Source organism: Lepisosteus platostomus, chromosome 16, assembly GCF_059453375.1.
Source record: "Lepisosteus platostomus isolate fLepPlt1 chromosome 16, fLepPlt1.hap1, whole genome shotgun sequence".
In the NCBI taxonomy this organism is placed as follows: domain Eukaryota; kingdom Metazoa; phylum Chordata; class Actinopteri; order Semionotiformes; family Lepisosteidae; genus Lepisosteus; species Lepisosteus platostomus.
This window is the reverse complement of record NC_142626.1, coordinates 2,509,480-2,526,733: the sequence shown is the minus strand read 5'-3', so window position 1 is coordinate 2,526,733 and position 17,254 is coordinate 2,509,480. Positions and strand designations below refer to the sequence as shown.

Here is a 17,254-nt window from a genome sequence, read left to right as displayed (position 1 = left end):
TGCTGCTGTTTTCGTGCTTCCTGTAATCATTCTGCCTGCCCGTTATTTTGTTTTGTTACGTTCCACTCTGGCATCCACTGCTCCGGGGTCAGAAACACCAGCCCAGCCCGGGTTCGAGCCCTGGGTCTGTACTGGCACAGGAGTCTTCCTCACTCTCTCTCTCTCCTCTTCCTCCTTTCTCTCTCCTCAAAGTCACACTCAAAGAGCTTTATCGGCGTGGCTGGTGAATTACAGTATTCCCAAAGTAAGAACAATTACAAGACATTTAGAACAAAAAACATTTATATTAGACGTTTACAAGACACTACAGTACGATCTGCTGTTTCTGGGCTGTGACAGACGATCACACGTTGGGCAGCAGCTCTTTTGAGTTTCCTCCCCCAGTAGGATCGGGAGCTGTTCTGGAAGGTGGCAGGTGTGGGAATTCTGGGATTAGAATTATTTGAGGGAAGAATCTCTGTCTGATCCCAGAATATTTCTCACAGTGCAGTAGGAAGTGCACCTCTGTCTCTGCTTCTCCCCGCTGGCAATGGGAGCACAGCCTGCTGAGCCTGTCCTCTCTGGACAGCCAGGTCTGTTGTGTCCAGTTTCTATGGCCAGGCTGTGGTCATTGAGCCTGTCCTCTCTGTCTGTGTCCAGGGTGTTTTCACTGAGCCTGTCCTCTCTGTCTGTGTCCAGTGTGTGTGTGTCCAGGCTGTGGTCACTGAGCCTGTCCTCTCTGGGCAGCCAGGTCTGCCTGTGTCCAGTGTGTGTGTGTCCAGGCTGTGGTCACTGAGCCTGTCCTCTCTGTCTGTGTCCAGTGTGTGTGTCCAGGCTGTGGTCACTGAGCCTGTCCTCTCTGGGCAGCCAGGTCTGCCTGTGTCCAGTGTGTGTGTGTCCAGGCTGTGGTCACTGAGCCTGTCCTCTCTGGGCAGCCACATCTGCCTGAGTCCAGTGTGTGTGTGTGTGTCCAGGCTGTGGTCACTGAGCCTGTCCTCTCTGGGCAGCCAGGTCTGCCTGTGTCCAGTGTCTGTGTCCAGTAACACAGGTCTCTGGGTTAGAACTGCGAAACTGCAGGACTGAGAGTCCAGTCAGATAGGTTCTGGGATTAGAGGCCACCAGACCACTGGATTCACCCAGCCAATCATTTCTGGTGTGTGTGTGTGTGTGTCGGGGAGGGCGGGTTGGGGGGGGGGAGTTGTGTTTGCAGGATTTGTGTAGTTTGCAAAAACAGGAAGGAGATAATTGCATTGGAATTTGCAGACTCACGCACCCCCCCCCCCCTCACACACACCCCCCCCCTTGCCAAACCTAACACATGCACCCCCCCCCCCGGCCCAGTCACACACTGCCACACAAGGTGGGGAGCACCAGGCTGTATCTGGGGGGCCTGCTAGTGGGGGGAGGGGGGACAGACACAATTTGCTGGGATCTGCAGAAAGTCGGGTTGTGTAAGCACTGCGCTGGCCAGACGGCCAGTAACCCCCACTGTTATTCTGCGCTGGGCTCTCGCTGGCTTTTGTCATGTCGGATTAGAACAGACATACCACAGAGAATGGGCCTCCAGTCACACACACACACACCCACCCCTCTGGCCATTTTATTAGGTCCACCTTACCAGGAGGCCACACAGTACCTCAATCTCTGAGACAGAAGCCCCCTTTCTCCCCTTGATGTCATGAATGCTTTGCATCAATGGCATGATTTATAATAATACTAATTGCTTACACTTATATAGCCCTTTTCTGGACACTCCACTCAAAGCGCTTTACAGGTAATGGGGATCCCCTCCACTCCCAGCAGTGTGCAGCCCCACCTGGATGATGTCCTAGTCCACACCCCACACACCAGCTCTCAGTGGGGAGGAGAGCAGAGTAATGATGCCTATTTATTCATAGATGGGGATTATCAGGAGGCCATGATTGGTAAGGGCCAATGGGAAATTTGGCCAGGACACTGGGGTAACACCCCTACTCTTCTCAAGAAACACCCTGGGATTTTTAATGACCCCAGAGAGTCAGGACCTCGGTTTGACGTCTCATCCGAAGGACGGCGCCTGTTTACAGTCTAGTGTCCCCCGTCACTATACTGGGGCATTAGGACCCACATGGACCTCAGAGTGAGCTCCCCCTGCTGGCCCCACTAACACCTCTTCCAGCAGCAGCCTCAGCTCTCCCAGGAGTCTCCCCTCCAGGTACTGACCAGGCTCACCCCCTGCTGAGCTCCAGTGGGGCTGCCAGTGGTGAGCTGCAGAGTGATATGGCGGCTGGCGTATATATAACTGCAGTGAGCGCGCCAAAGAGGCAGGCAGGTACCACAGCTCTGAACGCTGGATTCGTGTTAAGAAGGGGGCGGTTGACCCCCCCTCCGGTGCCGGGGCGCAGTGTAGACGGGGGATCGACCCTACGGGTGAACAGGCCCGAGCCCCGCCTTCACCATGCCGAGACGGCGGAGACTAGGCAGGGGTCCTGCTCCCACCTGGTGTATAGGCAGCCCCAGCCTGCCAGCCCCAGCCAGCTGCTCTGCCCTTATAAGGACTGGTTCTGGTTCCGGCTGCCCAGCAGGGCCCACCGCTCCTCAAACTCCCCCGACTCCTAGAGCCTTGCTTGCTCTTCCAAGCCCACCCAATCCCCGAGGTTGCCGGAGGGGGGGGGGGCGCCACATTCCGGCCCTTTCTGTATAGAAAGACAACGTTGGCAGCCGCAGCGTCAATCAATACTCGAACAATAACAATCGCGCGTTGCCAACCCTTGGCTCCTCCGTGACCCCCGGGCTGGGGAAAGCATGGCCCGTGATTCATAGCGACTCTGTGTGTGTGTGTGCTCTCACGAAGCGACGCGCCGGTCTGTCAGAGCGAGGTACGGAACACACACAGCGCCGCTTTAAGACAGCGCAGGGTACACGGCGCGCTTTTGGCTGCCCTCCCCGGAATGTAAACAAACTGTGATGGATTTTATACACGCTCCTGAAGTCTCGGCGCCGAGATATTGCCCTGGCGACCGGGGGGGGGGCACAGGGGTGGTTTTCTTGGAGGGGGTTACAGAAGCAGCGCTTTGCATTGCGTTCTTTCCACGCCCCGGGCGCTGGGGACGAGTTGCGGGGAGTCGGTCGGGGGGGGGGGGGCGGGGTCTAAGCAAAACAGCCAGGTCCTGCGACTTCCGGGGCGCCTGCGGTGACGTCAGCGAAACACGTGCCGCTCCTCCACTCGGCGTTCGCTCTCCCAGCAGGCACTGCGCAGCGTGCCGAAAGGTGATTGGCTCTGACGGGGCGGGGGCGTGTCTTCCGGGGGGGCGAGGAGTCGTCGTCGTCGCTGCGAGCGACTCCACTCGGAAAGGGTGTGTAATACACAAAACATCATAACTGGCGGCTCAAAAGGACACAAATTACATTCCCGTTAGCGCTTCTTTTAGCCTTTGCGTCAAATAAAGAGGCAGGAACGTTTGACAAGCGCTGCTTTGCACAAAGGGTGGTGGGTGTCTGTAACATGCTGCCCAACACCAAGTCGATGAAGCCGATTCTCTGTGGATTTTTCAATAATCTATAAATTATTGAGTGACCGAAACAACAGGATATGCTCTGAACATAAGGGAGCACTTTTAAGATTACGATTATGATTTTCCTTCGAGATATCTAGGAAAGTGATATTTTTTCAACTTTTTTGTTGCAATAATATATGTGTACAATACGCACAAGAGTACGTATAACATCATCAGGGGTAATGCTGCATTTTACACCCCAAAAAAGAGTGAATGATGTGAATAAAAATAGGCTACGGACAGCTTTCGTGTTCTTACATTTAGAAATGGTCTGCAGATACGCTCTTAAGCCTATTTTTAAATTGTTCAAATGTAGGTCATTTCCCAAACCATGTCATGTCTATACTCAGGAGCAGGTATAACGACTAAATCAATGACAAAATGATATTTTGGTATTTTTGGATGGGATTAAAAACTAAAATAACACCGATTTCTCCGAAAGAAACGTCAATATCGGCATCCTTCTTTGTGTACTTGCGCAGGTCAGTCCAGAGTGTTTTAAACAGTTTTAACCGGACTGCTTTCGCAAAAGACACGGTGCTCTCCTTCGTTCGCTTCTGAGCCGTGCACGACCACGTTCTGGGCAGGGTAGATGCGGTCAACACGTTTGTACGACACCTCCTTGACCTACAGGGTCACCGCTTGGGCCCCGGCGCCCCGATCCCCATCAATTCGGCTGTGGCGTTCATCTAAAGCCACGGGCGTTCACGCAGCCGGGCCGGGCAGGAGAGTCACACACGCAGTCGCCGACAGGAAAGCGCCAGTGTGCTCGGGTTGAAAGCCGGTTGTCGCCGTGCTCCTGTGCTCTCCAGGTGAGCCCACAGAAAGAGGCGGGGAGCTGTGCTCGCTGGGGACTATGCGGAGCCGGCAGCGTGTGAGCCGATGCCCCCCCCCCAGCTTATCTGCAGCCCCGACAGACCCGGAGAGCCGTATACCGTCCGCCAGACGCGGGGGGTCGCACGTCGGACCGCAAAATCACCGGGGAGACAATACCTGCATTTTCTGCATGAACATACAAATCAGGGCTCGAAGACCCAGTTCTGTGCGCGGGTTGAGGGGGGTGCAGCGTCAGAGATAACGGGACTCCCGATCCCGTCAATTGGACGAGGCTGTTATCTTCAACGCCGAAGGGGGGGCGTGCGTGCTCGCACCCGCGCGTGTACGTGTGCGTGCCTGCGTGCGTGCGTGAGAGAGAGAGAGCGAGCGAGAGCGTGAACGAGCGCCCGTCGCTCGGCCGTTCATTCATTGCAGAGGGACGGCGCGCCAAGCGCACACGCACAACAGCGGCTGATTGATTGATTGAATCGAGGAGGAAAAGAAAGAAAGAGAGAGACAAGACGAGGTTTCCAACCGCTGCTGGGTTTTTTTTTTCCTCCTGCCGCACGCTTCTTCTCTTTTTTTTTTCCTCCGTGATTTTGGTGGTGGTGGGGGGGGAGATTTGATAAATGCTTCCAAAACATGCGGCGCTGCTGCTGCTGCACCAGCCCCGCTGAAGAGGCAGAGGAGAGAGCGCAGATTTAAAAGCCCGGGGACCGGGAATTAAAGCAATCAACAACAACAACAAAAAAAAACACACACAGGCGCAGGGAAGGACCGGGAAATCGAGGCTGTAGATTGCAGGGTTTTGGGGGGCTTTTTTTGTTGTTGAGGGGGTGCGCAGCGGAGCCTGAAGAGGGACCCCCCCCCCTCCCTGCCTGCCTGCCTGCCTGCCTGCGCTCATCTCTCCCCGTTTCCTCTCCTTTCTTTCACCTGATCGCAAAGCGAGAGGAGGCGCCGCCGCGAAGGCACCCTGACCCCCACCAGGCTTGAGGTAAGGACGTGTGCCGTCCGGACAAAAAACGACGTCGCTCCGCCGGCAATGTCTCGCCCGCTCGGCGGACGCCGGCGCTTGCGCAGCTTTGTTGGCGGCCGATGGATCGATTGATGTTTTTTGGGGGGGGTGGTTGTTGTTGTTGTTTTTTTTTTTTAACCGCCTGAGATTTATGATGCGCTGGCCTCGGCGTGGCGGTGGCGGTGGCGAGGGCTGCCTTTGTCTGGGACAGCGGGTCGGGATGTGTCAGACGCGTCTGGCTCCGGGCGCGGAGAGCCTTCGGGGACCCGTCTCGCTATTTTTCTTTTTTTTTTGTCGTCGTTGGTGTGGTGGTGGTGGTGGTCGCGCTGTCACACGTCGGGAAGAGACGCCTGTCCTCAGAACCCGTCTCTGTTTGTTTTTTTTAAAAAAGGCAGCGCTTGTAATAAGGACAGAGAGAGAGACAGTCGTCTGTTACTGGAGCCCCCCGCGCAGGTAAAGCGCCGCGGGTGTCGCCCCGTTCGCCGCTGCCGCGAATGATAACGACAGGCGGGTCCGCTGTGGGTGAAACCGGGGCTGCCTGTGGTGCTGGGGGGCGGGGGGTGACAAAACGACGAGAGGGAAAAGGCGGCCCGCGTCTGTCGCCGCCGCCGCCGCCGCCACCTTGTGAGGCTCTGGTCCTCCCCGGTCTCCCCCGGTGCGGGCGGGAGGCGGGCACGCGCCGCGGTCCGGGCCGTCCGTTAGGGTTTGAACTGCGGGATGGCAGCACGCGGGCGGCCGGAGGGAGAGAGAGAGAGAGCCGGGCTGGGGAGGTGTGAGTGTGTGTGTGAGGGGGTTAATGAGAGGATTATCAGATCCGATCGCGGTTTTTTTCACCCCAATTCCCGTTTATTTCTAACGTTGTGCCCCCCCCTCCGCCACTCAGTCAAACACACGCACATACCGAGATGCCCCGGCGTCAAATTAGGTTGATTTTTTTTTTTATCTTTCCTGGGGATCCGGGATTACTGAGGGGAACTCGGAGGGGTGTTAAGCCGGCTTTGATTTCATTAGTGCCCCGATCCGGTGGAGGTGGATGGGGGGGGGGGGGGGCGGTATCGCTGTGTGATAACAGCCCCTCAGGCCGTGTTTTCTACCTGTTCCCCCGACAGAGGGGGAGGGAGCGCGATTGTGGAGGCCGTCGTGTCGGGGTTCGGGGTTGGGTTGTGAGGCGGGCCGGGTGACACGACGAAGGTTTTATTTTTTTCCTGTCAGGCCGGTGAAAACGAATTACCCCTTACCACCACCACCACCACCACCACCTCCTCCCTCTCCGTAGTGGGGGGGGAGAGACAAAGGATGGCGGCCAACAGCTTTTGTGAAACGTTGTTTCGTCTCTAGATAAATATTGGTGCGTCGCCTCGGCTTCGGGGACGCCGGCGACGGATTTGGGATTTGGGCCGGCGCGGCCCATGGCCGTGGGCTTGTGCGAACACGGCGCCGGCCAATATTGGGGTGAGGAAATAGGAGGCAGAGAACCGAACCGAGCCCAGCCGAACCCCCTTGGTGTACCGGTCGGTATCCGCTGCCTTTGTTCGGCTCGCCGGCGGCCGACCCCTCACCTCCCCCCTCTCCTCCTCCTCCTCAAACCGAGATGCTGATTGACCCTTTTCTTCTTCATAACGAGACTTGGGGGTCTAATATTAAACAGGAGGACAATATATCCCCCCCCCCCCCCCTACACACACACACCCCTACCCTACCACGACAAAGCCCGTCAGGATGCCATTGAACCGTATGTTTTAAAACAAAGCCCCGCTGGGCTCTCGCCTCAATCAGAACTCGTTTGGGATAAATCTGCAGGAGCAGAGTTCCCTTTGTCTCCCTGCTGACTTCTCGGATCGAAACCCGACCCGGTTTCAGGTGCAGCTCTGGTGCGGCAGGAGCCCGTCCATCAGGCCTTGGTATAGAGCGCCGGCAGTTTCTCTCGTGCTTGGACTGGGCCGGAAAAGACGACAGAGGGCTCTGTGGAGCCGGACCGGTCGTGTCCGGCTTCTCAACTGGACCGAGCTCCGGACAGCTGGGTCACGTCCCTGCCTCTGCGTGTCTGGTCTTCTTGGAACTCGGTGACAACACTGAGCTCCCAGCGGACGTGTTTATGGGGGTGTGTTCATGTTGTCTTTGCTGCTCCTGCCTTGTTATGAAGATGACTCGTGGAGCTCCAGGTGTGTCTGTGCTGTAGCAGCTCCTGACACTGATGTCACAGGTAGAGGGCTGGACACAGTGGACACACAGGTGGACTCCAGGTGTGTCTATGCTGTAGCAGCTCTTGACACAGATATTACAGGTAGAGGGATGGACACAGTGGACACACAGGTGGACTCCAGGTGTGTCTGTGCTGTAGCAGCTCCTGACACAGATATTACAGGTAGAGGGCTGGACACAGTGGACACACAGGTGGACTCCAGGTGTGTCTGTGCTGTAGCAGCTCCTGACACTGATATTACAGGTAGAGGGCTGGACACTGTGGACACACAGGTGGACTCCAGGTGTGTCTGTGCTGTAGCAGCTCCTGACACAGATATCACAGGTAGAGGGACAGACACAGTGGACACACAGGTGGACTCCAGGTGTGTCTGTGCTGCAGCAGCTCCTGACACAGATATTACAGGTAGAGGGCTGGACACAGTGGACACACAGGTGGACTCCAGGTGTGTCTGCTGTAGCAGCTCCTGACACAGATATTACAGGTAGAGGGACAGACACAGTGGACACACAGGAAGACCCCATGTGTTCTTAGTTAAAGCAGCTCCTGACACAGATGTCACAGGTAGAGGGACAGACACAGTGGACACACAGGTGGACTCCAGGTGTGTCTGTGCTGCAGCAGCTCCTGACACAGATATCACAGGTAGAGGGCTGGACACAGTGGACACACAGGTGGACTCCAGGTGTGTCTGTATTTGAAGAGATGTGAAGGGCAGAGCAGCTGGCCTGCCCAGGGGAGCTGGAGAGAGGGACGATGGACGATGGGGGATGGAGATGAAATGGACACCAGTTCAATCGCAGACATGCTGGAGGCTGGGGTGTTTTAGCAGAGTGCACCGGGAGCTCAGGTCCCAGCCGGGGGAGGGGGGAGTCTTTCACAGTGCTCGGTGGTCTCTTCCCGGCAAGAGCTCTGTCCGCCTCGCTCGAGGGGAAGGGGGGGCAGTTTTCCATCCTGCGCGCAGATGTGCGCTTGCGTTGCAACTCCTCGTGCCCGGGTTCGATTCCCGGCTGCGTGCGGTCGTTCCCGGTCTCCGTCTCCAGGAGGGGGTGGAGGGCAGAAACCGCTCTGCTGCGGCGCATTGTGGTATTCCCGTATCCGGGAGGAAGATCCCGGCGGGATTTGACTGCAGTCCTGCTCTGGGGGTGATTCGTTTTTTTCCTCTTGAGCTGCCGCGGGAAACGGGAGCCGGCGGCGTTCGGAGAGCAGGGCTGATCCCCGAGGTCAGGGCGGCGGGCCAGGAGCGCGGATCGGATCACCGCTCTCCTTCCTCCGGGGCGAGGAAGTCATCGGAGCCCGATCTCCGAGCGCCGGGGTGCAAGCCCGGCCCGGCCTGGCCCAGCCCAACAGTTTCTGGTCGCGGGTGCTGGTTTGGCCCCTGGGGCCAGGGCCACATCCTGATGGGAATCGGTTTGGGGAAATATGGGACCGGACAGTGTTGACGCGGGAAATTTAGGTGCTTATCCCGCACTGGACCGGGCCGGGCTGCAGGGGATCGGAGTGGACCGGGCCGGGCTGCAGGGGATCGGACTGGACTGGACTGGACTGGACTGGACTGGACTGGGCCGGGCCGGGCTGCAGGGGATCGGAGTGGACTGGACTGGGCCGGGCTGCAGGGGATCGGAGTGGACTGGACTGGACTGGGCCAGCCTGCAGGGGATCGGAGTGGACTGGACTGGGCTGGGCTGCAGGGGATCGGAGTGGACTGGGCTGGACTGGGCTGGCCTGCAGGGGATCGGAGTGGACTGGACTGGGCCTGGCTGCAGGGGATCGAAGTGGAGTGGACTGGACTGGGCTGCAGGGGATCGGAGTGGAGTGGACTGGACTGGACTGTGCCTCGCTGCAGGGGATCAGAGTGGAGTGGAGTGGACTGGACTGTGCCTGGCTGCAGGGGATCAGAGTGGACTGGCCTGGACTGGGCTGCAGGGGATCGGAGTGGACTGGACCGGGCTGGGGCAGCTCGATGGCCTTAATTTAAGCTGTGTGTTTGTCAGTGCCAGCGAGCATCTGTCCACGTGTCTGTGCCAGTGGCGGTGTGTGCGTTGCTGCTGGTGTCAGCCGGGGGGGGGTTGTCGGATGAGGCGCTGCTGTGTCTGATTAACAGGAGAGTACAGCTCCACAATAGGGGCAGGCTGGCCTATTCACAGCGCTGCTGAGCTGGGGATTACAGATCGCGCTGATGCACTGCCCGTTTCGAGGCGCCCCCCCCACCCAGCTATTTCACCACGCCCCACAGCTGGCACGCTTAGGGCCTCGGCGATCAAGCCTGCGTTCGTCTCGAACCCGAGCTGAACGCAGCAGGAGAAGCACCACTTGTCCCGTTACTGACAGCTGGGAAGGCTGCGATTCGGGGGGAAAGCGTGCAGCCGGGTTCGGGGTGAATGTCGGGTGACTGCGATGAGGAAGAGACCGAAGCTCTTTCTTCCTACACCCCCCACCCCCCCCCACCCTCCGTCCCGCCTCGGGACCGATCAGCGCCGGGCTCGTCAGCTGTCGCCTCCCATCAAGCCTCCTCTGTTGGCGTGTGCCCTCCTGCTGCTGTCCAGGACCTTCATCCTGATCCAATTCTGCCTGATTAATCCCGGATCTCCACCCTTCTGTACGCCAGGTCTCAGGAGGCGCCCCTGCCCCACCCCTGCTCAAGGGTCTTAAACTTTCCCCCCTCCGGCGCTGTATCCCCCAAGGCCCGATGGGAAGACTTTCCTCCAGGCGCGCAGACGTCAATACAGGAACGGGATCGTTCAGGGTTTTTTTTTAAAGCTGCTTTCCTTATAAAAAAGGCCGACCCAGTTTTGTCCCACTGCTGTGTCTCCCTAGCTGGCGAAACTTTCCGAATGAGGTTTCTGTGACGCCTCCAGCTGCCCGCGTCCTCATTCTGGGGCGCAGCTTTTTTTCCGGTCTTTTACAGATTTCTTTTTTTTTTTAGAATCCGCCCTGTTTCTTTGGTGTGTGTGTGCGTGCGTGCCTGCGCACATCTGACAGTCCTGTTAGAGTAGGGTGTTGCGAGCAGGCGGGTGGCGTTGGCGTTTTCCTCCCAGTCCGGCCCAGTCCAGTGCCCTCTGCTCCTGTCCACTGTTTCCTATCCACAGTCCAGTCCAGTGCCCTTTGCTCCTGTCCACTGTCTCCTATCCACAGTCCAGTCCAGTGCCCTGTGCTCCTATCTGCAGTCCAGTCCAGTGGCCTGTGCTCCTGTCCACTGTCTCCTGTCCACAGTCCAGTCCAGTGCCCTGTGCTCCTGTCTGCTGTCTCCTATCTGCAGTCCAGTCCAGTGCCCTGTGCTCCTATCTGCAGTCCAGTCCAGTGCCCTGTGCTCCTATCTGCAGTCCAGTCCAGTGCCCTGTGCTCCTATCTGCAGTCCAGTCCAGTGCCCTGTGCTCCTGTCCGCAGTCCAGTCCAGTCCAGTGCCCTGTGCTCCTGTCCGCAGTCCAGTCCAGTCCAGTGCCCTGTGCTCCTGTCTGCTGTCTCCTATCTGCAGTCCAGTCCAGTGCCCTGTGCTCCTATCTGCAGTCCAGTGCCCTGTGCTCCTATCTGCAGTCCAGTCCAGTGCCCTGTGCTCCTATCCGCAGTCCAGTCCAGTCCAGTCCAGTGCCCTGTGCTCCTGTCCACTGTCTCCTGTCCGCAGTCCAGTCCAGTCCAGTGCCCTGTGCTCCTGTCTGCTGTCTCCTATCTGCAGTCCAGTCCAGTGCCCTGTGCTCCTATCTGCAGTCCAGTCCAGTGCCCTGTGCTCCTATCTGCAGTCCAGTCCAGTGCCCTGTGCTCCTATCCGCAGTCCAGTCCAGTCCAGTGCCCTGTGCTCCTGTCTGCTGTCTCCTATCCACAGTCCAGTCCAGTGCCCTGTGCTCCTATCCGCAGTCCAGTCCAGTCCAGTGCTCCTGTCCCCCTCAGGCAGGTTGATAAGAGCCTTACCCGCCTGCCTGCTCACTGGCTGCTGTTTGATGTGCCTCCTCTGTGCTAATCCCAGGGCTAATTGCCCAGGCCGTTCCTATTCTTGTCTCGGAAAACGTAATCTCCGCCTAATGGGATTTTCCTCTGCTGTCTCCGGGGCGCTCCCAGGGTTTCTGGGTTTCTCGCCGAGCGCCAGGGGAGCAGTAGGGGCTGGTCCACTACAGATGGACGTCCCTCCCCCTGTCCTGCGGCTGTAGGCCATGCCCTTCTGGGGGGGGGCGGTCACATACCCCGACCTCTTCAGATTCGCTCCCCAGCGGGCGCCGCGGGTCAGGGTCTGGGGGGGGGGGTCCGCTCTCCGGCCCTACCTCGCTCGTGTGGCCGGACTGGGAAGCCCCTTTCTAAACCCGGTGTGTCTCCCCTCTCTGTCGCCCCCTGCAGGTTGGATGCTGTGCCCGCCGCCGCCGTCGCCATGAGCACCATCTCGCCTACCGACTACGACAACCTGGAGATTCAGCAGCAGTACAATGACATCAACAACCGCTGGGACCTGGCCGCCGAGACCGACTGGGACAACGAGAACAGCTCGGCCCGCCTCTTCGAGCGCTCGCGCATCAAGGCGCTGGCCGGTAAGGCGCCATATCGCCCTGCAGCTCCCCACTGGCAGCCCCACTGGAGCCCAGCAGTGTGAGCCTGGCCAGTACCTGGAGGGGAGACTCCCAGGAGAGCTGAGGCTGCTGCTGGAAGAGGTGTTAGTGGGGCCAGCAGGGGGCGCTCACCCTGCGGTCTGTGTGGGTCCTGATGCCCCAGTATAGTGACGGGGGACACTAGACTGTAAACAGGCGCCGTCCTTCGGATGAGACGTCAAACCGAGGTCCTGACTCTCTGTGGTCATTAAAAACCCCAGGGTGTTTCTTGAGAAGAGTAGGGGTGCTACCCCAGTGTCCTGGCCAAATTTCCCCCCTGGCCTTTACCCATCATGGCCTCCTAATAACCCCCCTCTCTGAACTGGCTCCATCACTCTGCTCTCCTCCCCACTGAGAGCTGGGGTGTGGGGAGCGGACTGGCGCCTCATCCAGGTGGGGGTACACACTGCTGGGGGTGGAGGGGATCCCCATTACCTGTAAAGTGCTTTGAGTGGAGTGTCCAGAAAAGCGCTATATAAGTGTAAGCAATTAGTATTGTTATTATTAATATTATTATTATAAGCCTCTCCTGGGCCTCTGCCCCGCTCGACAGCCGGGGGACTGGTCGGATTTCTCCTGCGTGACCCCCCCCACTCCCGGTACTTGACTCCTGCTGGTCTGCGTTCCAGCCGATCCCCCCCCCAGTGACACAATCGCCCCCCTTTGCCCACCTGAATTTTGATTTTGATTTTCATTTGCTTTTTGTTTTTTTTTCTTCCTCGCTATGTGCAGCGACCTCGCGTGGTGGGGGAGGGGAGGAGCTTGAGAAATCCAGAAATGTTCCGGAAAATAAGAAGGATCGATCACTTAACAGTGAGATGACTGAGCTGTTTACTCCCAGCAAGTTGCAGCCATTCCGGTGAAGCTGCTTCTTAGATCGAGTCGGGCGTGGCGATTCCGATATATCTGCGATATGTATTCAGCGTTTCCGCGCGAGCTCAGCTGTGTGTGCCCCCCCTCCCAGGAAACGAATCCCGGTGCATAGCGGTCCTGGTCTTCCGGACAACAGTGCCGGCCCAGCCCACAGCCTGTCTGGGAAATCTCTGGAATGAGGGTGCTCCTCCGTGTTCCTGGATGCCGGGGGGGGGGTGCTGTGAGGGGGGATATTTCTGCCACCTGAAGCAGAAATAGGTGATCTGTGCATGAAGCTCTGCTTCAAGCAGGAGGTGTGTGTGTGTGTCATGGCCTGACGTTCCCCTCCCCAGAGTTCAGCGGGCCTGCAGTGACGTGGGGCGGCCAGCAGAGGGCGGCAGCGTTCAGCGTCTGAGCCGGCAGGAGAGGAGCTTGTCACAGGGAGGTGGGGGGGATACACGTGAGGCACGTGATGCGAGTGTTGACAACAACAGAGCTCACATGCGCTGCGGGCAGGCGGGCTTTCAAACAGTCTGAGTCATGCTTGGTAGATGGCAAAGTTCCCTTGACGCTTCTTTCAGTGGTGGGGGGGGGGGTATGTGCGTGCTCGTCAGGTGTGCGAGGGGGTGTTGCCGTGCTCCAGGCCTCCGTGGGGTTGAAATGAATCCTGCTCCCCCACCCAGCGCCTCGCTCGGCCCATTGTGTCCCTGATCCCTCGCGCTTCTGAGCCCGCGGCGCCCTGGTAGCGTGGGGCCTGTCGCTGGGGGGCGCGTGCGTACAAATCGGGGGGGGCGCTCGACTCCTCTCGCCACCGCCCGCGCTGGTCAGGCGCTGAAATCGCCACCCGCCTCTCCCTCCCGGCCAGCTCCTCGGGTCCGCTTCTCGTCTCCCGAGCCCGTCGGCTCTTGGACCGCGCTCCCTTCCGGCTCGCCGCGGTCTCTCCCGGATTCACATTCCGGGGACACTTGGAGGACACGGCTGAAGCGTGGCGTTCTGCGGACGGCCCGGGAACAGTCCTATCGCCCCTCTCCCTCTCTCTCTGGCTGCCGCCAGCCGGCATCCAGAAAAAGCGCAAGCCGAGCAAAGCATGCTGGGAAGCTGTCCCGATAGCCTGGCGGTGCCGGTGGCCAGCCGGCGGGCTCGTCCGGGCCGGGCCGGGTCAGGAGGCTGAGAGAGGGGACCGCGGTGCTCTGAAAGGGCACAGCACCACCCCCCCTCCCTGCCCCTCCCCCCCTCCTCTCCCCCCCAGACCTGTCGGGCCGGTTTGCGCTGGGAGCTGCCAGCCACCTCCACCTGACACCTGCCCCTCAGCAGGGAGCTGGCGGCCCACCCGGAAAAGATCGGATCACTTTATTGGCCGTCCAACCTCATACACCTTTACATTCTTGCAAATCTGTCTTTTCGCAGACCCCAGCTTGCTCTCCAGGAGACACACAGACAGGGAGAGAGAAGCTGGGGGGTCAGAGCGCAGGGTCAGCCATTGTACAGCACCCCTGGGGTGAAGGGCCTGGCTCAGGGGCCCCAAACGGAGTAGGATCCCTCCGATTCGAACCAGCCACCTTCCAGCCCCGGGCGCAGATCCTGAGCCCTTCTAAAAAAAACAGCTCGGCTGTCCTGGCACGGAGATCCCGTGCAGACCATCCGGAGAAGCACCTAGGAAAGGTCAAGATTAGGAAGTTGAGATCAGCCCTCTCTGGGTCTGGGGTGTCCAGTCACTGGTCGGGCGCCAGTTCGAAGGCGTCAGTCCTGATGGAGGAGACCAGCTGTGTTTTTTCCGAGACCGTCCCTTCGTCGGGGGGGGGGCCGAGCGGGGCGTGAGCCCGCAGGACGCGGGTAGGAACGACGGGGGGGTGGGCCGGGTACTGTGTCCGAGCCCAGGAGGCGGGAGAGCCTGGCCTCCTCCTCCTCTTGTCTCGGCGCCCAAGTGTGACACGCTTTGAGCAGTAAGTATATATGCAGCCCTCCAGCACAAGCAACCTGACGAGCCTCTGATTATCCCTGGGTAAACGAACGAAGGGCTTTCAAATCATTTGAGTCTGCGTGCGCACGCATTCCAGTATCCGTTACTCTGTACGGATGCAAACTCTCGGAATGGCCCTAACGAACCGGCTGCTCGGAGAGGCCACCTTTTCCCGTCGGCAGGACTAGGAAAACCTGCTGAAATGGCTCAGCTGGGGGAGGGTGAAAAAGCCGTTTGTTTATTTTGTTAGCCACCTGCAGACGTCTCCCCCTCTTTGGCGTGTCTTTTGTGTCCTGTGAGATCGTGAGACCCCCCCCCCCCTCCCCCCGGGGTGTTGGAAGGGGCTGACCCCCGTTGCTCTCCGCGTAGGCCTGGGGCCTGTTGCATTCTGACCTGTTTTCCGCCGTCGCTGATACGATCTGCCTGTTCCCCCTGCGGGGCGAGAGAGGACTTGAGCACGGCATTCTTGCGCACGCAGGGCAGGAATGCCACAATCTGGCCCGATCAGCTCGTAACGCCCCCCCCCCCCCCCCCCCCCGAGCTGTCCCTCTGCCTGCATGGTGGCGGCCTGTGAGTCCCACTGTTGCAGTGGGGGAAGTTGGCATCGCGTGGAAAATGCTGTGGGTTTTTTTCCCCGATGTGCTCCGTGCGCGTTGTTCTGTGCGTGCTGAACCCTCTGACCCAGGCCGAACCCTTGGAGGTCTCTGGGTGGGAGGAGATCTGGATCTCCGACGTGGGGCAGAACAGAAAACGCCCCTGTTGTGAGAGTGTGATTTGCGGGCATGATCTGTGCAGTGTTTGGGGGGGGGAGGGATCTCGGTACCAGACTTGTGCGGGCTTAGAGGTGTGTGCAGGGCGCGTGTTGTCTTTTCACACTCTCCGTGTGCACGCCCGCCCGCAGCTCTCCCTCATCCCACTCCATGTGCACAGTTGCCCTACCCATGCCAAACCACAGGGGCGGCGCTGTTGAGCAACACGCCCGGTCTGCCCTGGCTGGCTCAGGGCCTGCCACCTCTTGGGGTGGGGTGTGAGAGCGCTCTGGATCCGGCGGTTTCCGGACTGCGGATCTCTCTCTCTCTGTGTCCTCCCCCCCCCGCAGAGGGAGCGTGTGGGCACTGACCGCAGAGCTGGGGTGGAGAGGATCTGTTTCTCATTTCCCCCCAGCGCCGAAGGTTTCGCGCCGCCTCCCGCGGAGTTCTGCTCCGGGGCCTGCAGCTCTCTGCTGCGAAGGCTGAGCAATTAGAGCCATAAAGATTAATGAGAGGAAGACGGCGCTCTGTACAGCAGTGCGTCCGGAAATGAGGGTGGGGTGGGGTGGGGGGGAGTTTAGTGTCGCACAAGGCCTCACTTTTAGTGCAGCGAAAATGGGTTTCGGTGGCTTGTGGGACAGCGGTTTCCTTCCCCTCGGGACCCGAGCACGCGCTGTAGGAAAGACCCGGCCGTTAACAGGAGGTGAAGAGGTCTCCCCTCCTTTCCCAGCCACCCGTGCAGGTCCCCGGCATAGGATCATGACCGGCTGCGCTGGCTCGGTGTGGTTTGAGGGTCCCTCTCTCTCCCACGTCTCTGTCTTTCATCTCTCCGCGGGGGAGCAGGGATGAGAGAGATTTATTCTCGGGCGGCTGAGTGGGGGTACAGCCTCTCCCTTTCTTCCTCGCCCTCCCGTCCGCGCCTCACCCGGATCCGGATTGGATCCGGAGCTGGCGTTTCGGCTCTGTGGCCCTCAGCCAGGTTCGGATCGCCCGCCAGTGCCCGCGAGGGCAGCGAAGCGCTTGCCTGATCTCCAGTGCAGAGACATTCGGGCGACGCCAAGCTTAAACGCAGAGAAGCCGCCAAGCTAAATAACGTCCACCTGAAATACAGGTCCGCACAAGTGGTGTTGAGGGGGGAGTCCAGTGTCCACAAGCACCCGGCGATCAGAAATCGGGGGGGGAGGGGGGGGTGCCTCTGTACACAAAGGGAGGTGGGAGCAGGGAACAGGCTAAAATGGGTCCCTCTCGGTCGGAACTTTTTTTGTGCCCTTTTGTATTCAAATGAAACCATCTGCACTATTCCTTCATCGTATAATTACACCCCCCCGCCCCCCCCCCCCCAAAGAATTGACCAACCCTAATTAAATGTATTTCAGTATGGGAACTGCCCGCTCCTGGGCAGCTGTAATTGTCCCTCGTGATTCTGAGAACAAAGAGCAGAAGCCTTCCACCTCTCTCTCCTTCTCCCTCTCTCACGCCCCTTCTTTTCCTCCGTCTTCTCCCTCTTTTCTTGGGATTTGGGATCCCGAAAGCGTCCCGTTGGGGGATGCCCTGCGTTTCGCCTGCCCGGTGA

General features: G+C 59.1%; 1 protein-coding gene across 3 annotated transcripts in view; it reads left to right on the top strand.

Moving 5' to 3' along the window:
• Window positions 1-4,757: 4,757 nt before the first annotated feature.
• sptbn2 (spectrin, beta, non-erythrocytic 2) overlaps window positions 4,758-17,254 on the top strand; it is a 60,636-nt gene continuing 48,139 nt past the window's right edge. The window contains exons 1-3 of one of the 3 annotated variants that reach the window (XM_088609435.1): window positions 4,784-4,857; window positions 5,277-5,325; window positions 11,876-12,063. In XM_088609435.1, coding sequence (XP_088465561.1) covers window positions 11,907-12,063 — 157 coding nt within the window. In that variant the 5' untranslated portion in view covers window positions 4,784-4,857; window positions 5,277-5,325; window positions 11,876-11,906. Of the gene's footprint in view, window positions 5,326-5,665; window positions 5,800-11,875; window positions 12,064-17,254 lie in introns of those variants that run through there. The other 2 variants (XM_088609434.1, XM_088609433.1) reach the window with 2 other exon arrangements.